General features: G+C 40.0%; 1 protein-coding gene across 1 annotated transcript in view; it reads right to left on the bottom strand.

The window, feature by feature from the left end:
• Positions 1-23,066, bottom strand: part of LOC122553776 (cysteine-rich motor neuron 1 protein) — a 240,517-nt gene that overhangs the window by 32,483 nt on the left and 184,968 nt on the right. Inside the window, exons 5-7 of the mRNA XM_087990059.1 lie at positions 18,414-18,611; positions 4,948-5,076; positions 1,037-1,190 (exon numbers count right to left, since the gene is read on the bottom strand). Coding sequence (XP_087846185.1) covers positions 1,037-1,190; positions 4,948-5,076; positions 18,414-18,611 — 481 coding nt within the window. The remainder of the gene's footprint in view (positions 1-1,036; positions 1,191-4,947; positions 5,077-18,413; positions 18,612-23,066) is intronic.

The raw sequence follows: 23,066 nt of genomic DNA, 5'->3' as shown, positions 1-23,066 counted from the left end.
TTTTTGAAACTATTCATTTGTTGCACTCATCCAGAGAAGGGTAGGTGGGGTAGTGTGTCATATTTGTTAAAAGCCTATGTAGTCAGCAGTGGAATCAGATTGTCAATAGTACCGTGTAGCTTCCCATTCTCTGCAGCCACTCATAATCAAGCCAAAGATCTTTGCCACCCAAGCAGTCAACTCACTGGGAAATAAATTATTTCGCTCAATTGTGTTATTTACTGCAAACAGTTTTAAACTTTAATCCCATCCTCATTGTCAAAATCCATTATAGTTTGGAAGGAACATATAAAGAGATACTGAGATGCTGGAAGCTTCAACATTGTGATTAAAGTTGGAGTGTGCTTGGAAATGATGACTCATTTTGTGTGGGGTTGGTCTCATAAATGAATGTATACACAGAAATATTGAGGGAAAAAAAATGTACCGACAATCTTCTGTTAAAATTGCTCATGGCAGTTCCCTGGAGATCAGACTTTACTTCCCAGAATAAAAATAAAACACCACAAATGCTGAAGACCTGAAGTAGAAACAAAAAATGCTGGAGAAATTCAGCAGGTCTGGCAGCTTCTGTGGAGAGAGAAACAGAATTAATGCTTTGAGTCCAATGACTCTGATTTGAAGAATGGTCTCCATTTCTCTCTCCACAGATGCTGCTAGTTCTGCTGCATTTCTCCATCACTTTGCTTTTATTTTATTTTCTGTAGACTCCAGGATCATCTTAAAGGGTTGGTAACTCTCCTACATACAGGTGAATGATATACATGTGTGAACATTCCAAGAAATACATGCATCTAGTTTGGATCTGCTATCATGGACAAACGACAAAATCCCAAATAAATTAGTTAATTATGCAAAAATTGCAATGATTTCCACTACAGTCATTTATCATCAAGCGCCAGTTCTCACTGCTCACAAAGTAGGAAACCCTGATAAAAGGATTTGACTGCATGCATCTCCAAACTTAGCCGCTATATCACGAACGACAAAGGATATGCAATTCATAACTTGTGTAATGGTGATGTACTGCACTTACATGTAACCATAGGGACAATGTTTGTTGCAGGAAAGCTTTCGGCACTTGTGTGGCTGTGGTCGACATTCACAGATGCTGCACTCATCCAAATCCTTGAGGAAGCCATGGGGACAATCCAAAGAGCAGTAGGTCGTCAAATCTGGGCAGGGTTCCTCTGGAACAGAAAGGTATTACTTACTATCAGTCACAACAGAGAACAAAGAGGAGTAACTGAGTGACAAAACAGTGAACGCTTTCATCAAGATGCAACACCAATGAAGTAAACGATGGCATATGCCTGCAATATTGTTCTTTTGAGCAATAAAGCTGTTCCTCATCTTTTATTAAAGTTAGTCTTTAAAATGCATAAAAGCACTATGATTGATCTGCAGGTAACTGGCCTCTGGTCAAAAGCTTCAGCTAATGGCAGTGGTCAGCCCTTTACAACCACAAGAGAATATTCACATTCAACATTTTGTTTGGACACTAGTTAGAGTTCTAACAAAAGGGTTGCCAATGCAACTCCAATTTTTTACCTGCATGAAGCTTATAAGTTTGATGTGTTTTGCGACACTCCCTCTTTAACTTGGGGTCAAATGGAGGCTTGAAGGTGGTCATGCGACCAGCTCCATATTCTGCCTAACAAGCTTGGGTGGGTTGGTTGTTAAAGGGGTGTAATGGAGGGTGATGATGAGCAGAGGGGCCTAGGAAGAAAATGCAAAATATCACAGATTGTAAACAATGACCACGGCGCTGTGCTGTTAGTGGATAGGCTGCTAGTATTCAAATTATAGGGGAGCTATACATGCACATACTTCTAACTATTTTATTCCGAGATGCAGTGGAGGTTGTGATCCAGAAGATAGCTTAATAGCACTTCTACCTGGATGTAAGGCTCATTGCTGTAGAAATAAACTTTGAGAGGGGAAGAGTTTACAGCTAGTAAGTTTACTACCATGATACAGGACTTCTCTGAAGATAGAGTTTAAAGGCTTTTTATAAACCCTGCAAGGATATGAAAAAGAGAGGGTGAGAGAAGATAAAGACAGAGGTGGCTAGTCTCGCGCCTAAAGTGGTGACAATGCTGGTCACTATGTGCAATGTAAATTGGAGCCCATGCTCAGATTGAAAGGCTGCGTTCATGAGGATTTAACAAGGCTCAAAGACTTATGGAGCTCAGCTGGAGGAATATTCTCCAAGCTGCCCATCACTATGAAAGTCAGTTCAAGGCTTACAAGTTTTCCAGTTAGAAAAGGAAACCAGAATATTTTTAGACTGCTTCTTGAAGAAGTGTCCTCATAACGGCCTTGGTAGTATACAACTGTCGAGAGGAATTTTTTGGTCATTTTAAAGTTTAATGGGGCATCCTTTCTGTAGCTAAGGGATCTACTGAATTGTGTGTAGACAATGTTGCTTTTAATTCATTTATTACAGGAGGAGTCTTAAAACTTTAAATCTGTTCATGCAATCCTTCCAGTAAGCCACTAGAAACCTTAACATTCTGTTTTCAGTCTCTAGGAGAAAGTGAGACTGCAGATGCTGGAGATCAGAATAGAGAGTGAGGTGCTGGAAAAGCACAGCAGGTCAGGCAGCATCCAAGGAGCAGAAGAATCGATGTTTTAGGCATAAGGATTCCTGATTAAGGGTTTATGCCCAAATCGTCGATTCTCCTGCTCCTCAGATGCTGCCTGACTTGCTGTGAATTTCTAGCACCACACTCTCGACACTGTTTTCAGTCTCTACTTAGATTGTAACAAATTCCTTATTCACAGCAAAACGATAGCAGCATTTTACTTTCCAATACTCCTTCAACACAAACAACTTAATTAATCCGGTTGAAAATATTTTGTTGGTGATGAACAGCCTGTTCCTGAATGGTGAGTCTAGTGTGAGGCATCATGAACACTACAATAAAGCTGCAGTCACTGCATGAGTAACAAAGACCAAACCCTGTTCCATTTTAGTGCTGTATCTCTTCCAGCTGTTGTCTCCAGGCTGTTGGCATGTAGGGATCTTGTGTGCTGAGCGTTTGCTACTATGAACTCAGAAATTAATAACAGTTGTTCCACCCAGAACCGTGGAAATTACAGATGAGATGGAGAGACAAGTCCTGAGATGTGCACATCAAAGTGTTCAACATAAATTATGTGTAATATGTGAAGGTGGTGTAATAGCTTTTAAACAATGATGTGTGAGTGAACTTAAAATATATAAACATTTTTTAAAATGTAAACCTTTGCAATGAAAAGTTGAAGTATTTGTTTAATAATTTGTGCAGAAGTCAGTCTTTGTTTTTCAAAGATCAAAACATAAAATTTTCAGAAACAAAGTATAATCCTAGAGATGTTAATGATTGATTCCATTGGAATGAAATAGGTATGAATGAAAATGAATACTGGTAAATGAATGAATAAATGTTATATAAATATATAGATGAATTTACAGAGCTTGTAATATTACAAAATTAATAAGTTTATTCTTTAGCATTGTTGGTCTTTTATAAATGTCACTTGGGCCCAGATCAACACGCATATCAACTCCTTGAAAATACTGTAGAAATGGACACCAAGACTTCTGGCCTATAAAAGATATTGTTACATCTATATGTGGTATATTTGTGTTACTCAACTATCTTTTTGGCATGAGCTATACCCCTTCTCTCCTCTGCTCCAAATTGTAGAATTATCCTTGATGTTTTCCCACTCCCCAAAGGTACTGTGGCTGCCTATGAAGGGAAGGTTGCCATCAAACAAGAGTGTGTGCACGTGTGAGAGAGAGAGAGAGACAGCGTGCGCATGTGAGAGAGAGAAAAAGCATGCGAAAGAGAGAGAAAGAAGTGTGCATGAGAGATAGAGTGCAGGAGACAGAGGGTGCACGTGAGAGTGTGCAGGAGAGGAGTGTGTGTGTGTGGGAGAAGGACAGCACGTGTGATAGAGAATGCGTGTGTGAGACAGAGGGCCTGTGAGAGTGAGTGAGTGTGTGTGTGTGTGCGCACGCGTGAGTGTGGGGTGTGAGAGTGTTTGCGTGTGTGTGTGTGTGTGTGTGTGTGTGTGTGTGTGTGTGTGTGTGAGTGTGTGTGAGTGTGTGTGTGAGAGAGAGAGAGAGAGAGAGAGAGAGAGAGAGAGAGAGAGAGAGAGAGAGAGAGAGAGAGAGAGAGAGAGAGAGAGAAAGACTACAGACTCCTGAACATTAAATTTCCTTTCTAAGGTTTGAATAATTGTGCAACATTAACAAAGGGGATCAAAAATGGAATTCCTTCAACGTTTCATCGACTTTGTTGAAGTTTGGTAGAAGGGGAATCTGCTAAATTCCCAACTAAGTTACTTCCTTGGGGAAGCCATGGAAATCCCTGATAATTGAGAGTTTTTGGTTGCATTAAAACATCATTCATTTCATTTGTCATCAATATAGAAACAAACATGAATCAGGATTTCCCATGTATTTTGAGGGCGCTTTAGTGCACTTTCAGCAGGACTGCTTTGAGAAATCTCCCAGACTGCAGACAATTTTCTGGGATCAGGGTAATTGGCCATTTAAACTGGGCTGCTCAGCCTTTATCTAGAGAGACAGAGGTTAGCTATGGCAGAGATTATCTAACCCTGATGCTGGACCCAGGGCCAAACAACTTTGCAAAGGTGTAAATGTTGGGAAATATACCATATGACTTACCATCATTTGTGGTTTGTTATAAACAGACTTTTTTGATTATGCTGATGTACTATGTACTTCAGGTCACTGCTGATAATACCAAAAGTGAAGGGATAGAGCAGACAAACAGTGACTGAAGAAATTTCCACTGCATTTTCCTGGAGTTTTGCCAAGGAGCTTACAATTCAAAGCAAGTTTAATACAAAGATTACATTTACTGAGCTAGAGTTCAGTACTTGGTGACTAAAAGCTCCCTGGCATTCTGAAAGGATTGTACCACTTACTTGGTAGGCACTGGCACATCAAACATCCCTTCTGATCTTGCACAAAGCCGTATGGGCAATCCTTCTCTGTCAGGGTGCAGTTTATCAGCCTCGCGCACAGTGTTGGACTGACTGTCCCATAACTTGGCTCTGTGGAAAAGCAAATCAAAGAGACCCAATTTCTGGATGAATATTGGTCCATATGGTTCCATTAGTTATAACATACCACCTACAATATCATATATACTCTAGCCTATCTGCCAATACTACCAATCAAGGTGCCACTGGGCCTTTTCCTAGAACCACTGCAGCCCTGTGGTGATGGTGATGATGAGAGTTCCAGGAGGTCTTGATCCAGCACCAAAAGTGAAGGAACAGATTTGAGTCATTATGGTGAGAGTTGATGGTTAGCCTGTGATTTTTGCTGGTTTCCTCCTTCTTGGATCAAGAGGTCACAGAGGCAGGACATGTACCACTGAAATAACTTGACAAGTTGCTGCAGTTTACTGCCCTCAACAATTGCCTTTTGAAGAAAATCTCCCTGTTGGGATCTACTCAGATGCATTTAATTTAAATAAATACCAGACGTTATTTCACATAGGGTGAGAGCTGATATTTTTTCATTAAGCCAAGTGCAAAAGTCTGCGCCGTACAGCACCTCTCGCACCCAGTTAACAAAGTCATGCATTTGGGCATTAGCCAGTTCTCCCCCCAGACATACCTTACGTAGGAAATGAGGCACCAGCTGCATCGCACCCTCAGTGTTGCGATTCCACCCCCTCTTTGTCTGGATGACTGTGTTTCAAATGATTGTCTAATGATATAGGGATAGGGGTTGATCTATGGTTACCCTTCTCCATGTTTTACTGTGCATTCTGAAGTTGTCACAGGAAGATTAATGTGGTTAATTAGACTGCACATGTGCTTCCAAATTGCTACCTTCACAATTGGGTACATTGTCTCTGGTCGTCAGTTTGAGTAAAGAAAGGTTTTTGTTCACATTAGCAGCCATAGGAAATGCTGGCTGAGTCATCTGCTATGTTAACAGCAGTCCACACAGCCTTCAACACTTCATTTAAATCTCTTTTTTGGATGGGGGGGGGGAAGAGAGGAAGAACAGGGATAGTAGGGGAGACACACGACACCATGGACAACATCCCATTCTTGACTTCGTTCTGACGTACAGTGGTGTTGCCAGGCTTTTGGGTCTTGTATATGTCCAGCTTTGTAGTTTTACCTTGTTATTTCACTGTTCAAATTGTACATTTACTTACTGAGTCATAGAGTTATACAGCACAGATATAGACCCTTCTGTCCAACTTGTCCACGCCAACCAGATATTCTAAACTGACTTTGCCCCATTTGCCAGTACTTGGCCAATATCCCTCTAAACCCTTCCTATTCATGTGTCCAACCAGATGTCTTTTAAATGCTGTAATTGTACCAGCTTCCACCACTTCCTCTGGCAGCTCATTCCAAACACGCACCACCTTGCGTGTGAAAAAGTTGCCTCTTAAGACCCTTTCAATTATTTTCCCCCTCATCTTAAACCAATGCCCTCTAATTTTGGATTCCTCTACCCTGGGAAAAAGACCTTGACTATTCCTAGAATAATATTTACCCTATCCATGCCCTTTATAAACCTCTATAAGGCCACCCCCTCAGTCTCTGACGCTCCAGGGAAAATAGCCCCAGCCTATTCAGCCTCTCCCTATAGTCAAATCCTTCAAGCCTGACAATATCCTTGTATATCTTTTCTGAACCCTTTAAACAACATCTTTCTGATACGAGGGAGACCAGGACTGAATGCAACATTCTAAAAGTGGCCTCACCAATGTTTGTACTGCTGCAACATGACATCCTAACTCCCATACTTAAATGTACTGACCAATGAAGGCAAGAGCGTCAAATGCCTTCTTCACAACCCAAATACCCTTTAGGACAATAGCAGTTTTATCCGGATTCCTCAGGCAACACGACATTTGTACATAATTTGTGTTGGGATATAAGAGGAAGAACCAGTTGTTCTGTAAAAGGCCATGGGAACAAGTAAAAGACCATGGGAACAAGAAAAAGGCTAGCTTGGAGGATGCTCCAGTAAGAACCATTCATTATTGGTGGCTATTTCACTTGATTTATAAATAAACTCCTTGCCAATGTCTGACAACTGGATTTGGCTCTGAGCTATCCTCACTCGAGGCCCCCTGGATGGCTTCTTCACACTTATTTTCATGTGGAAATTAAAACAATCAACACTGATATCTTAAGTATCGACTTTGTAAATGGCAACACCTTTTCTGCTAGTCAAGTCATTGTTCAGTCTGTAATTAATAATGACATTGAAGGAACACTACTCTGATGTTTCAATGAATCCACCTAACTGATTGCAAATCATGGTCTAAGATTACACAATACTAAATAAAAATGATGCAAATATGGAATAAATAAATTACAACGAAGACTGGAAGTTCACAAAATCTCCTTTGCCAGCGAAGAGGTTGCAATTGGGTGAGCTTTGTTTTGTCAGAGGTTTCTCTGACTAAAACAGAATAGGGGTTCAAATCTTTGTTTTGAATCAAAACCAAGGTAGAAGAAAGGCTTAGGACGTTTGTAAAAGGTAATGGTTCTGAAAGGGTTAAGGTTCAACACAACAATAACCTCCATCCAATCTGAAGATAGCATGTAGTCTTGCAATGAGTAAATCAGAACAGCTCTCAATCTTGAACAGAACAGCTATATTTTCTTTCTCCCCATAGTTCCAGTAATCATGTCTAATAAACAAATGTAACTCGCACCTATTTGTTATCACACTATAAACTAAATTTAAGACAAGAACTCCTTCTTGTTAAGACTCAATTATGGTTGATCCCCTCCCACTGTAAAAAAAAAGGCCCTCAGACCAATGAAGCTAGAATCCTTCTACAACAAACAGCCTGTAAATATATCTAACAAAGTGCAGAATAGACAAAGATTCTCACAGTTAAGAAGTCTTTGCAAGGATTAATATGGAGGGGAGAAAGGCTGAATAGAGTTGGCAAAAAAAATACAACAAAGTATCTTCAATTAACGTAAGGCTTGTAGAATGGATAAGGTGAAGATGCAGAGCTGTAATTTCTTTGGGTGTTTCAAGAGAGCATTGAAGAAACAAACTGATTGAATTAAAGATCCAAAGAGAAAATTGAAAAAGACAAAGACTTGCATTTCTATTTACACCTTTCATGACTACTGGATGAAAATATTGTACATCCAATGGAGCATTCTTGAAGTATAATCACTGCTGCAATGCAGGAACTGTGGTAATTTGGATAGTAATCCCGACAAACATAATGACCAGGTAATTTGTTTTGCACTGTTAATTGAGAGATAAATATTGAGCAGGACACTAGAGCCAGCTCCCTTGCTCTTCTGTCAAACAATGCAAGAGGATCTTTTCCATGTAACTTAGGGGGATGTGGGGACTGCGACCACAGGCAGACCCGCCAAAGGTGCAGCATCACCCTCAGCAACGTACTGGAATTTCAGCCTCCGTTTCGCATTCAGGTGCTGGAACTGACCGTGAACCCTCAGCCTTGTGACTCAGAGGTGAGAATACCACCAACTGAGCCAGAAAAAGAAAGGCCTGGAGACAGCAAAAGCCACAAAAATAAACACAGCTGAACAGAACTGAAGCGAAAATACTGAAACGGGACACAGTGAGAAAATTGAGATGTAATAGCAAAACCAAACAAAATCCAAACGTAATGGAAGATGGAAAACATCTTGATTTTAATACCAGTCTAAATAACATAGTCTAAGTAAGAGCGCACTTTCATATGTCTTACTACAAGCGTAGGAATTTATACTTCAATAAACCAGATTAATTTTAATATGCTGATTAAACAAGCAATTCATTTCATGCTTAATTAATTTTCTTCAGTTGGTCTGAATTGGCATTTGGCACAGTACGGGGACAGCATTCCCTCAAGCTTTGTAAAAGGAGATCTGGCAAATGACTAAGAGTTTGAAGCAGAGTGCATAGTTTTGGCATCAGAACAACATAAGAGACTGGTGTAGGTCAGGGAATTTCAGCTTCCGACCAGATTTTAGATTAAGTCACCAACGTGGAAGAAACATCTGCATCTTATATATTTGTGTCACTTTGAACAAGGTAATCCAACAGCTGAACAGTAGTTCATAATGCACAGCGATATAATAAGGGAAGTACCTTATCTGTAAATTTATTATCTGTAAATGTATAACTAGTCTCATCTGCAGGAGAGTCATACAGCACAGAAACAGACCCTTCGATCCAACTAGTCCAGGCTGACAATCTTCCCAAACTAAATTAGCCCCAACTGACTGCAATTGATCCATATCCATCCAAACCTTCACTGTTCAGGTACTCATTCAAATGCCTTTTAAACATTGTAACTGTACCTGCATCCACCACTTCCTCTGGCAGTTGAACCCACACATCAGCCACTTTCTATAAAAACATAAATTGCTCCTCATGTTAAGTTTTAAATCGTTCTCCTCTCACCTTAAAAATATGCCCCATAGTTTGAACTCCCCTACCCTCGGGAAAATACCTGTGACATTCACTTCATCTATGCCCCTCATAATTTTATAAACCTCAATAAGGTCAGCCCTCAAATTTCTGTGCTCCACTGGAAAAAGTCCCAGATATCCAACTTCTTCTCCTAACTCGAACCCTCCATTCCAGTCAACATCCTGGTCAATCTTTACTGAACCCTCTCCAGTTTAATAATATCTTTCTGATAACAGGGCGACTAGAAGTGCACACAGTACTCCCGAAAGGAAGCACATGGTGAGGTCAGCGCAGGGGGGAAGAGAGAGAGAGAGAGAGAGAGAGAGAGAGAGAGAGAGAGAGAGAGAGAGAGAGAGAGAGAGAGAGAGAGAGAGAGAGAGAGAGAGAGTTACTGCATTTGCTGTTTGAATTCATGTATCGCTGGACATCGGAGTATATCTGGGAAAATTAACAAGCAGTGAAATTCACAACAAATCTTGGAGAAACCTGTTTGGGCGAGGTCACAGCACAGAAACAGATAAGTAAATATTTTTAAGTGTGGCCTTACAGTAAGTCTGCAGTAGTGAGTAGAGTGGGTTCTTTCTTGATTATATGTTTTATTGAGATATGTCTCTTGATTAAACTTAAAATATAAGCCATAAGTATTAATTTAACCTGGAGCAGTATTTTGTTGAGGAATAAGACAGTGCTATTTTCTGGGTCTGTAGATTGAAAGAAGCAAAAATGGCCTTTAGTAGAGTGACATGCTCTTCTTGTCAGATGTGGGCATTTTGGGAGAGTTTACGGGATACTGTGGATTATATCTGCAATAAGTGCTGGTGGTTGCGAATCCTATTAGATCGAATATATCGGTTGAAGAGACAGTTAGAGGCAATGAGGAATTTACAAGACCAAGGGGATGTGATGGATGGCAGTTATAGGAAGGGGGAAAAGTTGCAGATACAGTCACATAGATAGGTTAACTCCAGGAAAGGTAAAGAGGTAGGCAGGTAGTGCAGGAGTCTTTTGTGGCTATCCCCATTTCAAACAAGCATGCTGTTTTGGAAAATATAGGGGGTGATGGATTCTCAGGGAAACATAGCACGAACAACCAACTTTCTGGTATCGAGAGTTGCTTTAATGCAATGAGGGGTACATTGGGTTCCAAGAGAGCGATTGTGTTAGGGGATTCTGTAGTCCGAGGTACAGACAGACGTTTCTGTGGCCAGCAGTGAAAAATCAGAATGGTGTGTTGCTTCCCTGGTGCCAGGATCAAGGATGTCTCAGAGAGGGTGCAGAATGTTCTCAAGGGGAAAGAGGGGCCAGCAGGAGGTCATTGTCCACATTGGAACCAACAACATAGGAAGGGAAAAGGTTGAGATGCATAAGGGAGATTACAAAGAGTTAAGGAGGAATTTAAAAAGGAGGTCCTCAAGGTTAGTAATATCTCGATTATTCCTGGTGCTATGAGCTAGTGAGGGCAGGAATAGGAGAATAGAGCAGATGAATGCATGGCTGAGGAGCTGGTGTATGGGAGAAGGATTCACATTTTTGGATCACTGGAATCTCTTTTGGGATAGATGTGAGCTGTAAAGGAAGGACAGATTGCACCTAAATTGGAAGGGGTCTAATATACTGGCAGGGAGATTTGCTAGAGCTGCTCGGGAGGATTTAAAATAGTAAGGTGGGGGTGTGGTATCCAGGGAGATATGAGGAAAGAGATCAATCATGAGACTGGTACAGTTGAGAAAAAAGGCAAGTGAAACAGTCAGGGACAAAGCAGAGAACAAGGTAGGACTGATAAATTAAACTGAATTTATTTCAATGCAAGAGGCCAAACAGAGAAGTCAGATGAACTCAGGGCATGGTTAGGAACGTGGGACTGGAATATCATAGCAATTACAGAAACATGGCTCAGGGATGGGCAGGACTGGCAGCTTAATGTTCCAGGATACAAATGCTACAGAAAGGACAGAAAGGGAGGTAAGAGAGGAGGGGGAGTGACGTTTTTGATAAGGGATAGCATTACAGCTGTACTGAGGGAGGTTATTCCCAGAAATACATCCAGGGAAGTTATTTGGGTGGAACTGAGAAATAAGAAAGGGATGATAACTTCATTGGGATTGTATTATATTTTTGAAGTAACAAAGAAGGTTGAGGAGGGCACAGCGGTAGATGTAATCTATATGGACTTCAGTAAGGCGTTCAACATGGTTCCCCATGGGAGACTGGTTAGTAAGGTTAGATCTCATGGAATACAGGGAGAACTAGCCATTTGGATACAGAACTGGCTCAAAGGTAGAAGACAGAGGGTGGTGGTGGAGGGTTGTTTTTCAGACTGGAGGCCTGTGACCAGTGGTGTGCCACAAGGATTGGTGCTGGGTCCACTACTTTTCATCATTTACATAAATGATTTGGATGTGAGTATAAGAGGTACAGTTAGTAAGTTTGCAGATGACACCAAAATTGGAGGTGTCGTGGACAGAGAAGAGGGTTACCTCAGATTACAATGGGATCTTGACCAGATGGGCCAATGGGCTGAGAAGTGGCAGATGGAGTTTAATTCAGATAAATGCAAGGTGCTGCATTTTGGGAAAGTAAATCTTAGCAGGACTTATACACTTAATGGTAAGGTCCTAGGGAGTGTTGCTGAACAAAGAGACCTTGGAATGCAGGTTCATAGCTCCTTGAAAGTGGAGTCGCAGGTAGATAGGATAGTGAAGAAGGCGTTTGGTATGCTTTCCTTTATTGGTCCAAGTATTGAATACAGGAGTTGGGAGGTCATGATGCGGCTGTACAGGACATTGGTTAGGCCACTGTTGGAATATTGCGTGCAATTCTGGTCTCCTTCCTATTGGAAAGATGTTGTGAAACTTGAAAGGGTTCAGAAAAGATTTACAAGGATGTTGCCAGGGTTGGAGGATTTGAGCTATAGGGAGAGACTAAACTTTTTCAAGCAGAGGGTGGTACGTGTATGGAATGAGCTGCCAGAGGAAGTGATGGACGCTAGTACGAATGCAACATTTAAAAGGATGGGAATATGAATCAGAAGGATTTGGAGGGATATGGGCAGGGTGCAGGCAGGTAGGACTAGATTGGGTTGGGATATCTGGTTGACATGGATGCGTTGGACCATAGGGTGTGTTTCCATGCTGTACATCTCTCTGACTCTAGGAGACTCCACCAACATTCTGTACAACCTCACCATGAAATCCAAACTCAAAGTAAGTAATGTTAAATAACTTGGAGACAGTAAGGACTGCAGATGCTGGAAGCCAGAGTCAATGATGAAGGGTTTCGGCAGGAAACATAGACTTTCCTGCTCTTTGGATGTTGTCTGACCTGCTGTGCTTCTCCAACTTTATATATAATGTCCAATAACTGTTGGCCTGGTCGCTGCATTAAAATACTAACCTCATTGAGGCAGAGTGACAGCTACAACACATTGAACTGAACTTTTTTGTTGCTTAGCTACTGCATAACTTTTCTTTGCAAAGAATGGAGTGTTACTTCAAATATTGACTAACGCCTTTCAGCACCAAATTAATGGGGCTCATACATGTCTGCACTGTTAGAAGTAGAATCATTGTATCAAAATTCCACATGGATCGTTTAGTACTGCCCAAAATCTGACACACATTTCTTTTAAAGGACCTGAATATGGAAGTATTGTATTTGCACAAAGATTCATGTGGAACAATGTCATTTGACCAGATGATGAAAAAGTGGTCCGTCACTGGACTGAACAATCCAGTGACTCAGGCTAATAATGCCAGGAGAAAGGTTCAAATCTCAACATGACAAGTGATGAAATTTTAATTTAATCAACTTTTAAACCCACAAGGATTTAAACAAGGAAACTATTATAAAACACCCACATGGTTCTTTTAGGGAAGGAAATCTTGTTACGATAGTGGTAAATTCTTGATCCATATTTTAAAACTTCTGTCAGAAACCTTCATGGTTAAAATCATTTTAAAGAGGGAAAAATCATGGTTATAAAATGGCTTCAATCACCTGACCACTGATTGAAGCAAGTTCAATCAACTGGGTCATGTGGATCCCGTGTTTTAATTTTATCTGGATGAGAAATTGCACATTGCAGTGGTTCAAGGCCGCAATTCAGCACCACTCTCTCAGGGGCGAATAGTGGCAGGCAATACATGCTGGAATAAATAACAAGTCACCTTTGACTGAGGCACCATAAATAAAAGTAGCATGTTGATTCTGCAAAGTCCTCTATGGTAACAATGGAAAGCTAAGCTGTTTCACTGAAAGTACAATTTGGCATCTAACTACCTCCCTCCTTGAAATTCATTGGCTTTATCACAACTGAATTCCCTGATATCAAATTTGGAGATCTCCACTGATCAAAACCTGAACTGAGCTGCAAATACTGGGTGTAGGTGATAATTGAGGTCAAAGGCTGGGAATTCTGAAGTGAATAACTCTTCATCTGACTTGTCAAAGCCAACCCATCATCTACAGGACTCAAGTCAGTACTGTGATGGATGTGATGGACTCTTCCCTGGCCTGGATGAATGCAGTTCCAACATTCAAGAAGCTTGACACCTTCCAGGATAAAGCAATTGACTTGATTGGCATCACATCTACTACCTTAAACATTCCACCCTTCCACCACTGACACACAGAGACAGCAGTGTGCTCCATCTCCATGATAGACACACCCAACAACTCACCTCTGACAGCATCTGCCAAGCTCTCCATGTCTAGCAAATAGGTAAAAACAATGATTGCAGATGCTGGAATCCAGATTCTGGATTAGAGTGGTGCTGGAAAAGCACAGCAGTTCAAGCAGCATCCGAGACATCTAGCAATTAGAAAAACAAAGGCAGCAGATACATGGAAATACCTCCACCTGCAAGTTACCCTCCAAGTCACACACCATTCTGACTTATCTTGCAACATCTACTCCAAAGAAATTGGGTAAAAGAAATAAATGCTGCCTTTGCCAACAATGCTGACATCCCATGAAAGAATTTTTTTTTTGAAAACAAAGCAGTTTTACCCTTACTTTTAAAACAAGAATTATACAGAAAAAGAATGAAAGTCCATTCCTTAGTTCATCATCCTGTTTGATTGTTGCACTATTAAGTAGTCTATGCTGACAAGTACTGAACTTGTGTGACAAAAAGGAACTATTTCCAAAAGCTTGTTTCCCAACCCTGCAAAATGAGACCAGTCCGGTTTTTGCAACGCTTGCAGACTGACCACTTGCAGCAAAGTTGAAAATTACAAATACTGATTCCAGCAAAAACTTTCAGCAACATTATGGCAACAACTGGCTGAGGTCAGTTTTGGAGGGGAAAGAGGATGTGTCATGGAAACTATGGGACATTGTCACAGGAATCATATGCTAATCCTCCTGGCTGCTGATTACAGAATAGGAATGAGGATTATTTTAGATTAAAAACAAAAGTTGTTCTGCTTCCTAGAAGGATGCCAGCAAAGCAGGGGTGAATGAATCATTTGGATACAAGCTGTCACTTCCTATAATGGACAGAACAGGTAAAAGAACAATTATTTGAAACAGCTCTCTAACAAATTGCATTACATGTAACGATGTGCAACGTTTGAAGTAGTAATTCTCCAAATACGCTCCCATATTTTTAATCGGCTATCCAGTTACTTGAATAGCACACAAGGTTATCTATCAGTCAGCACATTACCATTTTCAGTAAGCACAATCCAAACATGATTAACAATATCATCTAACAGCTCCTAACATTTATTGAGCCAATGCTATCAACTGTGCAACACATGTTAAAGGTCACCTCAGGTTTGAATTTGGACAACTAGTATTGAGCATCCAACCTGTCAGCTGATTCTGACAAGCTTTTTTTACAATAGGCTTTCAGAAGAAAACCATACAACGTACAGTTGTTCAAGCAGTACTGTTTAAAGTTGAGGCTGGTTTCCGCAATAGAATTCCCCAGACATATTCATTCAGAGTTATCAAAGTACTAACTGTTGATTTTTTTAATGATCTGCTCAATTTACTTTTAGTTCACTTCAAATGTGTTTTCCTTTTAGCATTAGGAAACACTGATGTTAATGATATAATTATTACTGTGAATGTTTTTGAATATGCATTCAAAAACTGTAAAATGTAGGACAGGGACTCTAATCACTAACTCTTGTTGTCTTAATGCTGGGAAATGACAAAAAAAAACTCCCACGGAGTCAGAACTCACAGGAAAGAGCAGAGGGCGCACCTGCTCAATTCTGAGGTCCGTGCTCAAGCACTCGGTGCCTTTGAACAATGGATGCTCCCATTTGAGGCAGCTGCAAAGATTGCCTGTTAGTCTCCCTGCATGGCAAGCCCCTGTCAGCTGCTTGTTGAACTATGATGCAATGTATACCCACTTCAACTGTCACCCATAGGCTTTCTTAGCCCTGACGTAATCACGGGCAGTAAACAGGCAGTGGAGATCTCCAACTCTCACCGTTCCATTCAATCAAATGGTTCCCAATTCCAAAACATGTCTTTGGATGAGTAGGAAATTAAATTCCTCCATCTATTGCCAATGTTGTGCAGTCATCTGCAGTGAGGCTGGTTAAGTCTTTTTTTTTGCCCAGAAACTACACTGGTTACACAACAATGATGATTTCTTATCCACTGTTGGCTGTTTCAGGAAACAGTGAAGCCCAGGTACCCTGGAAGTGTGACACTGACTCCACAATGCTTTCCTGGGAGGATTTGGATTTATTTTGTTTTCTCTGTACTCTGAACATTGCAAAAAGAATTAATCCTGAACACAGACCAGTCAATACGGGCATGAAAAGTATAGTAGCTGAAAACAACTATTTAGACAGAAAAATAACAAGCATTGCGACTTTGATTTAAGTGCATTTTGAACTGCCATTGTACACCATACTTGTAATCTAATTAGCTACATTTTTCAATTTTTAAAAATTTAGCACTGAAAAAGAATTCCTTAATGCAAAGTTAAATGTCACGCTGTAGTGCATGGTTGAGGCAGAGATGAATTTTTAAGGGAAAACTGAACAAAGATTCAAAGGAGAGCTACAGAATGATATGGAGAATGGGTCAGTAGACTTTGAATTGTTACTACTAGAAGACAGTACAGGTATGATGGGATGAGTGGTCTTCTGGTGTGCTAGAAACCTGTGTGGTTCCATACAGGTCAGAAGAGTTATCCGCCCAATACACAGATACCTCAAAACTTCATTTTTTAAGAGAGACACTAACTAATTCCCTTCTTTCTTGTATTTGTAACTGATAATTATTTTCCATTAAGACCACCATTAATTTCACCTTGAATGTATCAGATCCTAAAAGTGATGACAGTTTTGCAGATGTGTTGCTTTTTGTTTGAGAGATTAGTTGGCAAGAATTGTATACAGACAGTATTTGAATTTGCCTGGAGGATTTTAATTGCTCATTTCAAATTCACGTATTTTTAAAGCTGCAATTTTAGACACCACCAACAAATGTACAAAATACACAGGGAAACATAAGTAGCTGTGCCTAATGTTAAAATCCTCCCTCAAATTAAAGTCGCATAAATTGGCCAATTAGTATGAAAAGTAGGTAGTACAGACATAATGATGACTGTGATTGAGAAAAACATCTTCGCTAATTATGTTCTTGACTATCACTAGTGTTTCCAAACAGCAACTGGTATTGAAACCACAGACTCACATTCTACAGGACCAAGAAAACAGACATGGTTAACTTTTTACTACTCATTTGTTTTCCAAGAATAAAATATAATATTACTTTGTGGCCTGGTCATGGTGACCTCGGTTTAGAGTGGAAACCTAAAATTACTCACTCGACCTCTAATTATCAATAGAGGATTATAATAGACAGGGTTGAAAAGCTTCTTCCCGGTTTTTCTTTGGGGAAAAAGAGTGCACTACTGTTCAATGTGCAATTTTCATTTGAAAGACACTGAGCCTATCAAAATTAATCAACAGAACACTGTATTATACTCTAAAAGTTCTTTCATTTCCAAGTGAAATCATGTCACACGTTCTCAGGACTTTGCATGCTTCAGGGGAAAAAAAAACCATTTCATAGTGACTCTTTATCACTGAAACAAAGAGGTATCCTTTAGGGTCTTTTTCATTGTTTGTTAAATTCTGCAAATGTTGATCATATTGTTTTCATCAACATCAATGTGACCTTGGAGAAGAATAAACAGAACACGAAGTCCAGTCAGACTGTTGAGGACAGATTAGTGACTTGGTAATTTATTCATCTGATAATTCCTGGTATTTGTTCACCAAAGCCTGTTCGGAAATATCACAGACCTACAACGAAGCCAGAGTTGAAAGCAGAAACAGGAGCTAAATCCAATTAATAAACACATTTCCAGTCTGACAAAAACATGTCAATTGCTTTCCATCGCTTGACCCAATAAAAAATTCTGGAACATGTCCAGTACTAGTCAATTAAGCTTCAGCTTCACCCTGCTGACTTGAAAGTCGGGCTCCAAACAGCTCATGAGTTGATACACATATAATATCATGACGACAAGTGATACTGTCAACTGGATGACCTCTACCTCTTCAAGCAGTCCCATAGGTCAAAGCAGTTGTCACATTTACTGTCTGTCATCCCAATGTTTCAACTGATAGGAGCAGAAGCCAGAAATCAACCGTGAATCCAAAACTTGAGGATGAACTATGTCGTTTCTATTTTAGAGTATACACTTCAGTAGAAGGTACAATATAGATTGGCATTCCATTTCTGCACCAATTGGAAAACTAATGGTTTCAAACAGGAATCCTTTACTGGTGTTGAACTCCATTGGTTCACTTCCAAAGAAAACATGCTTCGTCAGGGAAATGTCGAACAGTGCCCACACTATTTATGATATTTTATTTGTTGTCCTAATTCTGTATGTGAGCTAGAGAAAGGAGATGCTTCTTTGCAGGAGCAGCGTACCTTGTTAAAATGAGAACACTGAAGTTTGCACTTTTTACTTACCTTCACAGAAAGGGCAACACTCCCCTGGTATTTTGACTGGGTTCAGACAGGTCTGCTTGCAAGCCATTGCCATGCAGTGATGTTCCCCATTGACGCACTGGCAGAACGTACAGTCATCTTCTCGCCATTGATCGCCATGTGCTCGGATCTGACCTCTGGCCAAACATCCAAGGCCATCAACAGATGGAAAAATTGTGTCTGCACAGAACAAAAGTTACAACTAATGAATGCAATCAAATCATAAATAAGGAAGCATGGGAGTCAACACATGTCCATTTCAAAATTGCACCACTGATTAAATTTGATTGAATTTCGTTGATGGAAGAGAGGCAGTTTTTACAATTATTTCCTGGAAATGTTTCAGAAAAAGAATTTCTGCAATAAACAATATAAATCAGGAAATAGAGATTTAAAAGTAAATTTGAATCAGTCATTGGTTGCAAATTTGAAAACAGTAAACCTTGGAATACTCAGCTGAGTCTGTGGAGAGAGAAACAGAGTTATTGGGACAGAATTCTCAACTCTTTAGATGCTGATTGCTCCTCGAGTTGATTTCCCATTCTCTATAGTTCTTCAGCCAAGTTAGTGCAATCTGTTTCTAGCGAGCCCAGCCAATCAGAAAGGATAAGAGGGTGTTGTACCTGTCAGTCAAAGGAAGTCAATGTAATGGGACCCCGCCCTGGGTGAGAAAACCCAATAGTTCCTGGGTTCCTGAGAGCTGCAGCAATCATGGGAGACTCTTGGAAGGCAGATTCTCTTGCTCACTGAAGGTTCTGCTGTGGGGCTGCAGTGAGGTGTGCTCACCTAAAGGTTGGAGATAGAGGATAAATTGTCTGACTAGGCAGGTGCACTGTGGAAGAGGCTGAGGTAGGCCAGTAGCAGCAGTGTGCTCCCTCCCAGAGTGAGGCAGTTCATGTTTCTGCAAAAGCAACTCAGTCAGACCCACTACCCTGGCCTCTATCCATAGGAGATTTGCAGGAATGCAGATGCTGGAGAGTCAGAGTTGAAAAGTGTGGCATTGGAAAAGCACAGCAGGTCAGGCAGCATTCAAGGACCAGGAGAGTCGACCTTTTGGGCATAAGCCCTTCATCAGGAATGTCTCTATCCACAGTCCTGCAAATGGTGACTCCTCGGATCAGAATACAATTCTCTTTCAAAGACCTCACTGAGTCAGTCTGTGTGATGATTGACTCGAGATTCTAACCACTCAATGCTGCCTTTACTTGTCCTGTCGATGTTGGTACCAATAACTGCAACAAGTTAGAGGAGGATGTTAGCCAGCTAATAGAATGGACTAATGATTGACCAATGTAACTCAGCACAGATAAACGTAAAGCAGTATGTTTTGCTGGAAGGGTAGGATGGTCATATCATTTGGAAGTTTGGATGCGACACTGAACTAAAAATATGAGTATTAGAAATAATAAATAAAAGTTGATGTACATTTTAGCAAAATTGTTTAAGAGCTTTTTGCCCAAGTACAACGGGAGCCCATTTAGTTATCAGACCCTCAAACATATGTAAATATTGTCTTGTACGAGTAAGAAAAGCTTTGGGTGCTTTTTTTTGCAACAGCAGGAAATGCCAAATTCCAGTGTTTGTTTACCCTTCATGTGCAAAGACTGTACAGAACTGCTTCAGTAACTGTATATACATAGACTTATTAATAAAGTATATTTTAGTAGTTTAAAACAACATTTAAAAAAATGTTTTCTACAGGGATAAAATTGAAAGCAGGAAACTTATGACCAGGAGTCATCAATATAAGATAGTCACCAAAACACCCAACAGGGAATTCTGTAGAGTCAAGAATGTGGAATTCACTATGACAGAGAATTGCTCAGGTGAATTGTATAAAAACACAAGATTTAGGAAGAGTAGAACTATGGCCTGTTTGAGGCCAGCAGGACTGATGGTGAAGTTTGAATTCAATTCCTTTTTTTAAATAAAGGGATCTTGTGGCACAATAGTAGCATTCCTACCTCTGGGGCAGGAGGTTTAGGTTAAATCCTATCTGCTCCATCGATGTGTCATAACATCTCTGAACTGGTTCATTAAAAACACTTTAACAGAGACTGATGAACACAAGGGCAATAAGCAGAAAACAGACAGCAATACTTCATTCTATAAATAAACCTGCTATCATGAAACACCTTAGTATCTAGATTCACCAACCGGCTTGCAATCGAGATAAAGCCAACAGTAAGTGGGACAATAAGTAGTTACATGTTATGAAGGAATTGAATGGCTGATAAAATTCTCTAACTGTTGTGCTTTACAGTAGATGGAGCTTGGGAGGCCTATATGGGAGCACTCAAATATAATGGATGTTTGAAATAAAAACAAAACATGCTGGAACTACTTAGCCAGTCAGGCAGCATATGTGCAGAGAGAAACAGAGTAACTTTTGAAGTCGATAATGCTTTCCAGTTCCAATGAAACCTGCAACAAGTTTTAATCATTCACAGAGGTGTGGAAAACAGGGAGGTGAGAAAACACCAAAAAGGAAGGTCCAGACAGGGTGAAAGGTTAGAGAGATTAAATGACAAGAAAGAGGATGGTGCAAGGCATAATAGGAAATTGTAAAGAAACAACAAGATGGGTCCAGGGTAGGGTCCCAGTCATATCTGAAACGCCGTAAAGTGCCTAAACAAACAATGAGGTGCCGTTTCTCAGTATTGCATTGGGCTGATTATGAAAGTGCAAAATACAAGGGCAAAGTCCAAGATGGAAGTGCGGAGAACTAAAATGACAAACAGGCAGAAGCTCAGGAATGCACTTGCAGACTGAACAGTGAAGAGCTTGAAATGCTTTGTCTGAAATGAATACAACTGTTCAGCAATATTGCAAGGAAGGGAGGGATGGAGAAAGGTGATTCATTCAATGTGGACGTCACTGCCCAGGAGCTGTAACTGCTCAGGTTCAAGCAGGGAACAGAGGCTTAGCAGAATCCAGGAGGGTGAAGAGTTGGAGCACCTTTTCAGTCTTGTTTGGTGGAGTTGGTTTTGGTAATGTTGAGTCATTTAAAAGCAACTAATTCTGACTCAATCTCAATTTACATTTCACCTGCCCATGTAAGCAGAAGAGTTGAATCAAAAGTTGGAAGTGGAAAAGCTGGGCTCCACAGATGTACATGTTGTAAACTAGTCCCACATTATCAGATTATTTTGCAAATCTGTGGCAAATAGAACAGAAATGAAAGGGCCAAAGGACAGAAACACATTGACTATGAACATGGAAGGAAAGGCAATGCAATATTGGGACTGCCTTTAAGACAAATTGAGGGTGGAAATCAGAAATGTAAATTGAAAATACTCTGGGAATATTCATCAGGTCTGACACATCTGTGAAGAGGGAAAATGAGTTAATCGCTTGAGTCAAATGTGAAGAGTCATATTCAACTCAAGAGGTTCGGTCTCCATCTATGCTGCCAACCTGAGTACTTTCTGTTACATTGGCACAGCTGTGTAAAACCACAAAGGTGAAACATAGACAAAAGTCAGTGAAGAAGAATGACATGATCAACAGTGAAGAATAAATCAAAGACCAGGTTATAATTTAATCAATGACAGGAAAACAAAAGATGAAGCAATCAATCTTGAGGGATTTGATACCAGCTTTTTGGGACATGACGATTTCAATATTATCCACTCTTCAAGGGAATGGTACAACTATTACAAGGATATTGTAGCATACAAAATTTGGTATATTTAATGATTGTCATTGACTGGCAGGGCATTAAGACAATAATATAGCCCATAACCAGACCACAAAGACAAGAAGCTTGGATTGTGCTTCACCTGACAATGCCTATAGAGTTAGGTGCCCTTGCTACTTCAATCTGAACTGTTCAATGGAAATGAGTTAAGAACAAACTTTAATAAGACTGTACTTCTCAGTGAGTTTTAAAAAAGCTCCACAGTTTCAAAAGTATATCAAAGTATGCATAGACATACAAAAATATACAGAAATAATTTTAAAAGTCAATAATTGCTGTTGTATTCTTGGAAATGAGAACTACAGCACAAGTCAAAATGCTTATTGTATTTGATGTAACTGTTTTTTTACAAACTCTCAATCACCAAAGAGACAAAGAGTGAATAAATGTGCAGTGAACTTGATAACACAACAGAGAATTAAATCGCCCTTTCAAAGAAATTAGAAGTTCACCAACTTAAGTAGCAATTAACACACAAACTTTGAAAGCCTGAATCAAGTGCAATTATAGTCTGGTTGAAAAATCGTTTAAGCTTTCCATCTTAAAAGAGCTTTCTCAATAGCAGCTTCACGCTGGCAACTCATAGCCATTTTATTTATCTACATATTTATACCACCATAGTTAGAGGGAAACATTTGGCTTTTTAAAAATAAATTGCGATTTATATGGATGAAATGTAGGTGCTATAAAGACTGACCTTAAATCAATTGAAAATATTAAGACACTAAAGTTTCATGTTAAGTCATTATTTCTCCTTTCTCTCCTGGAATCAGTTAGAAATTATCTAGTCCTAGTTAAAAACTGAGGCATAATCACAATATAGATTCTGGCAGCCTGAGGCGTTGCTATGGAGTACATCAGCTGTATTTAATATATTCCATGTGATTCAAATGCAGACGATAGTTTCACAGGAGCCAGCTAATTCTCTCCATTGT

The sequence above is a fragment of the Chiloscyllium plagiosum genome, unplaced genomic scaffold (assembly GCF_037043375.1).
Source record: "Chiloscyllium plagiosum isolate Xiang-an unplaced genomic scaffold, Cpla_swu_hap1 HiC_scaffold_8, whole genome shotgun sequence".
Lineage (NCBI taxonomy): Eukaryota > Metazoa > Chordata > Chondrichthyes > Orectolobiformes > Hemiscylliidae > Chiloscyllium > Chiloscyllium plagiosum.
Note: the sequence above shows the minus strand (reverse complement) of the source record. Positions and strands in the feature narration are given on the sequence as shown.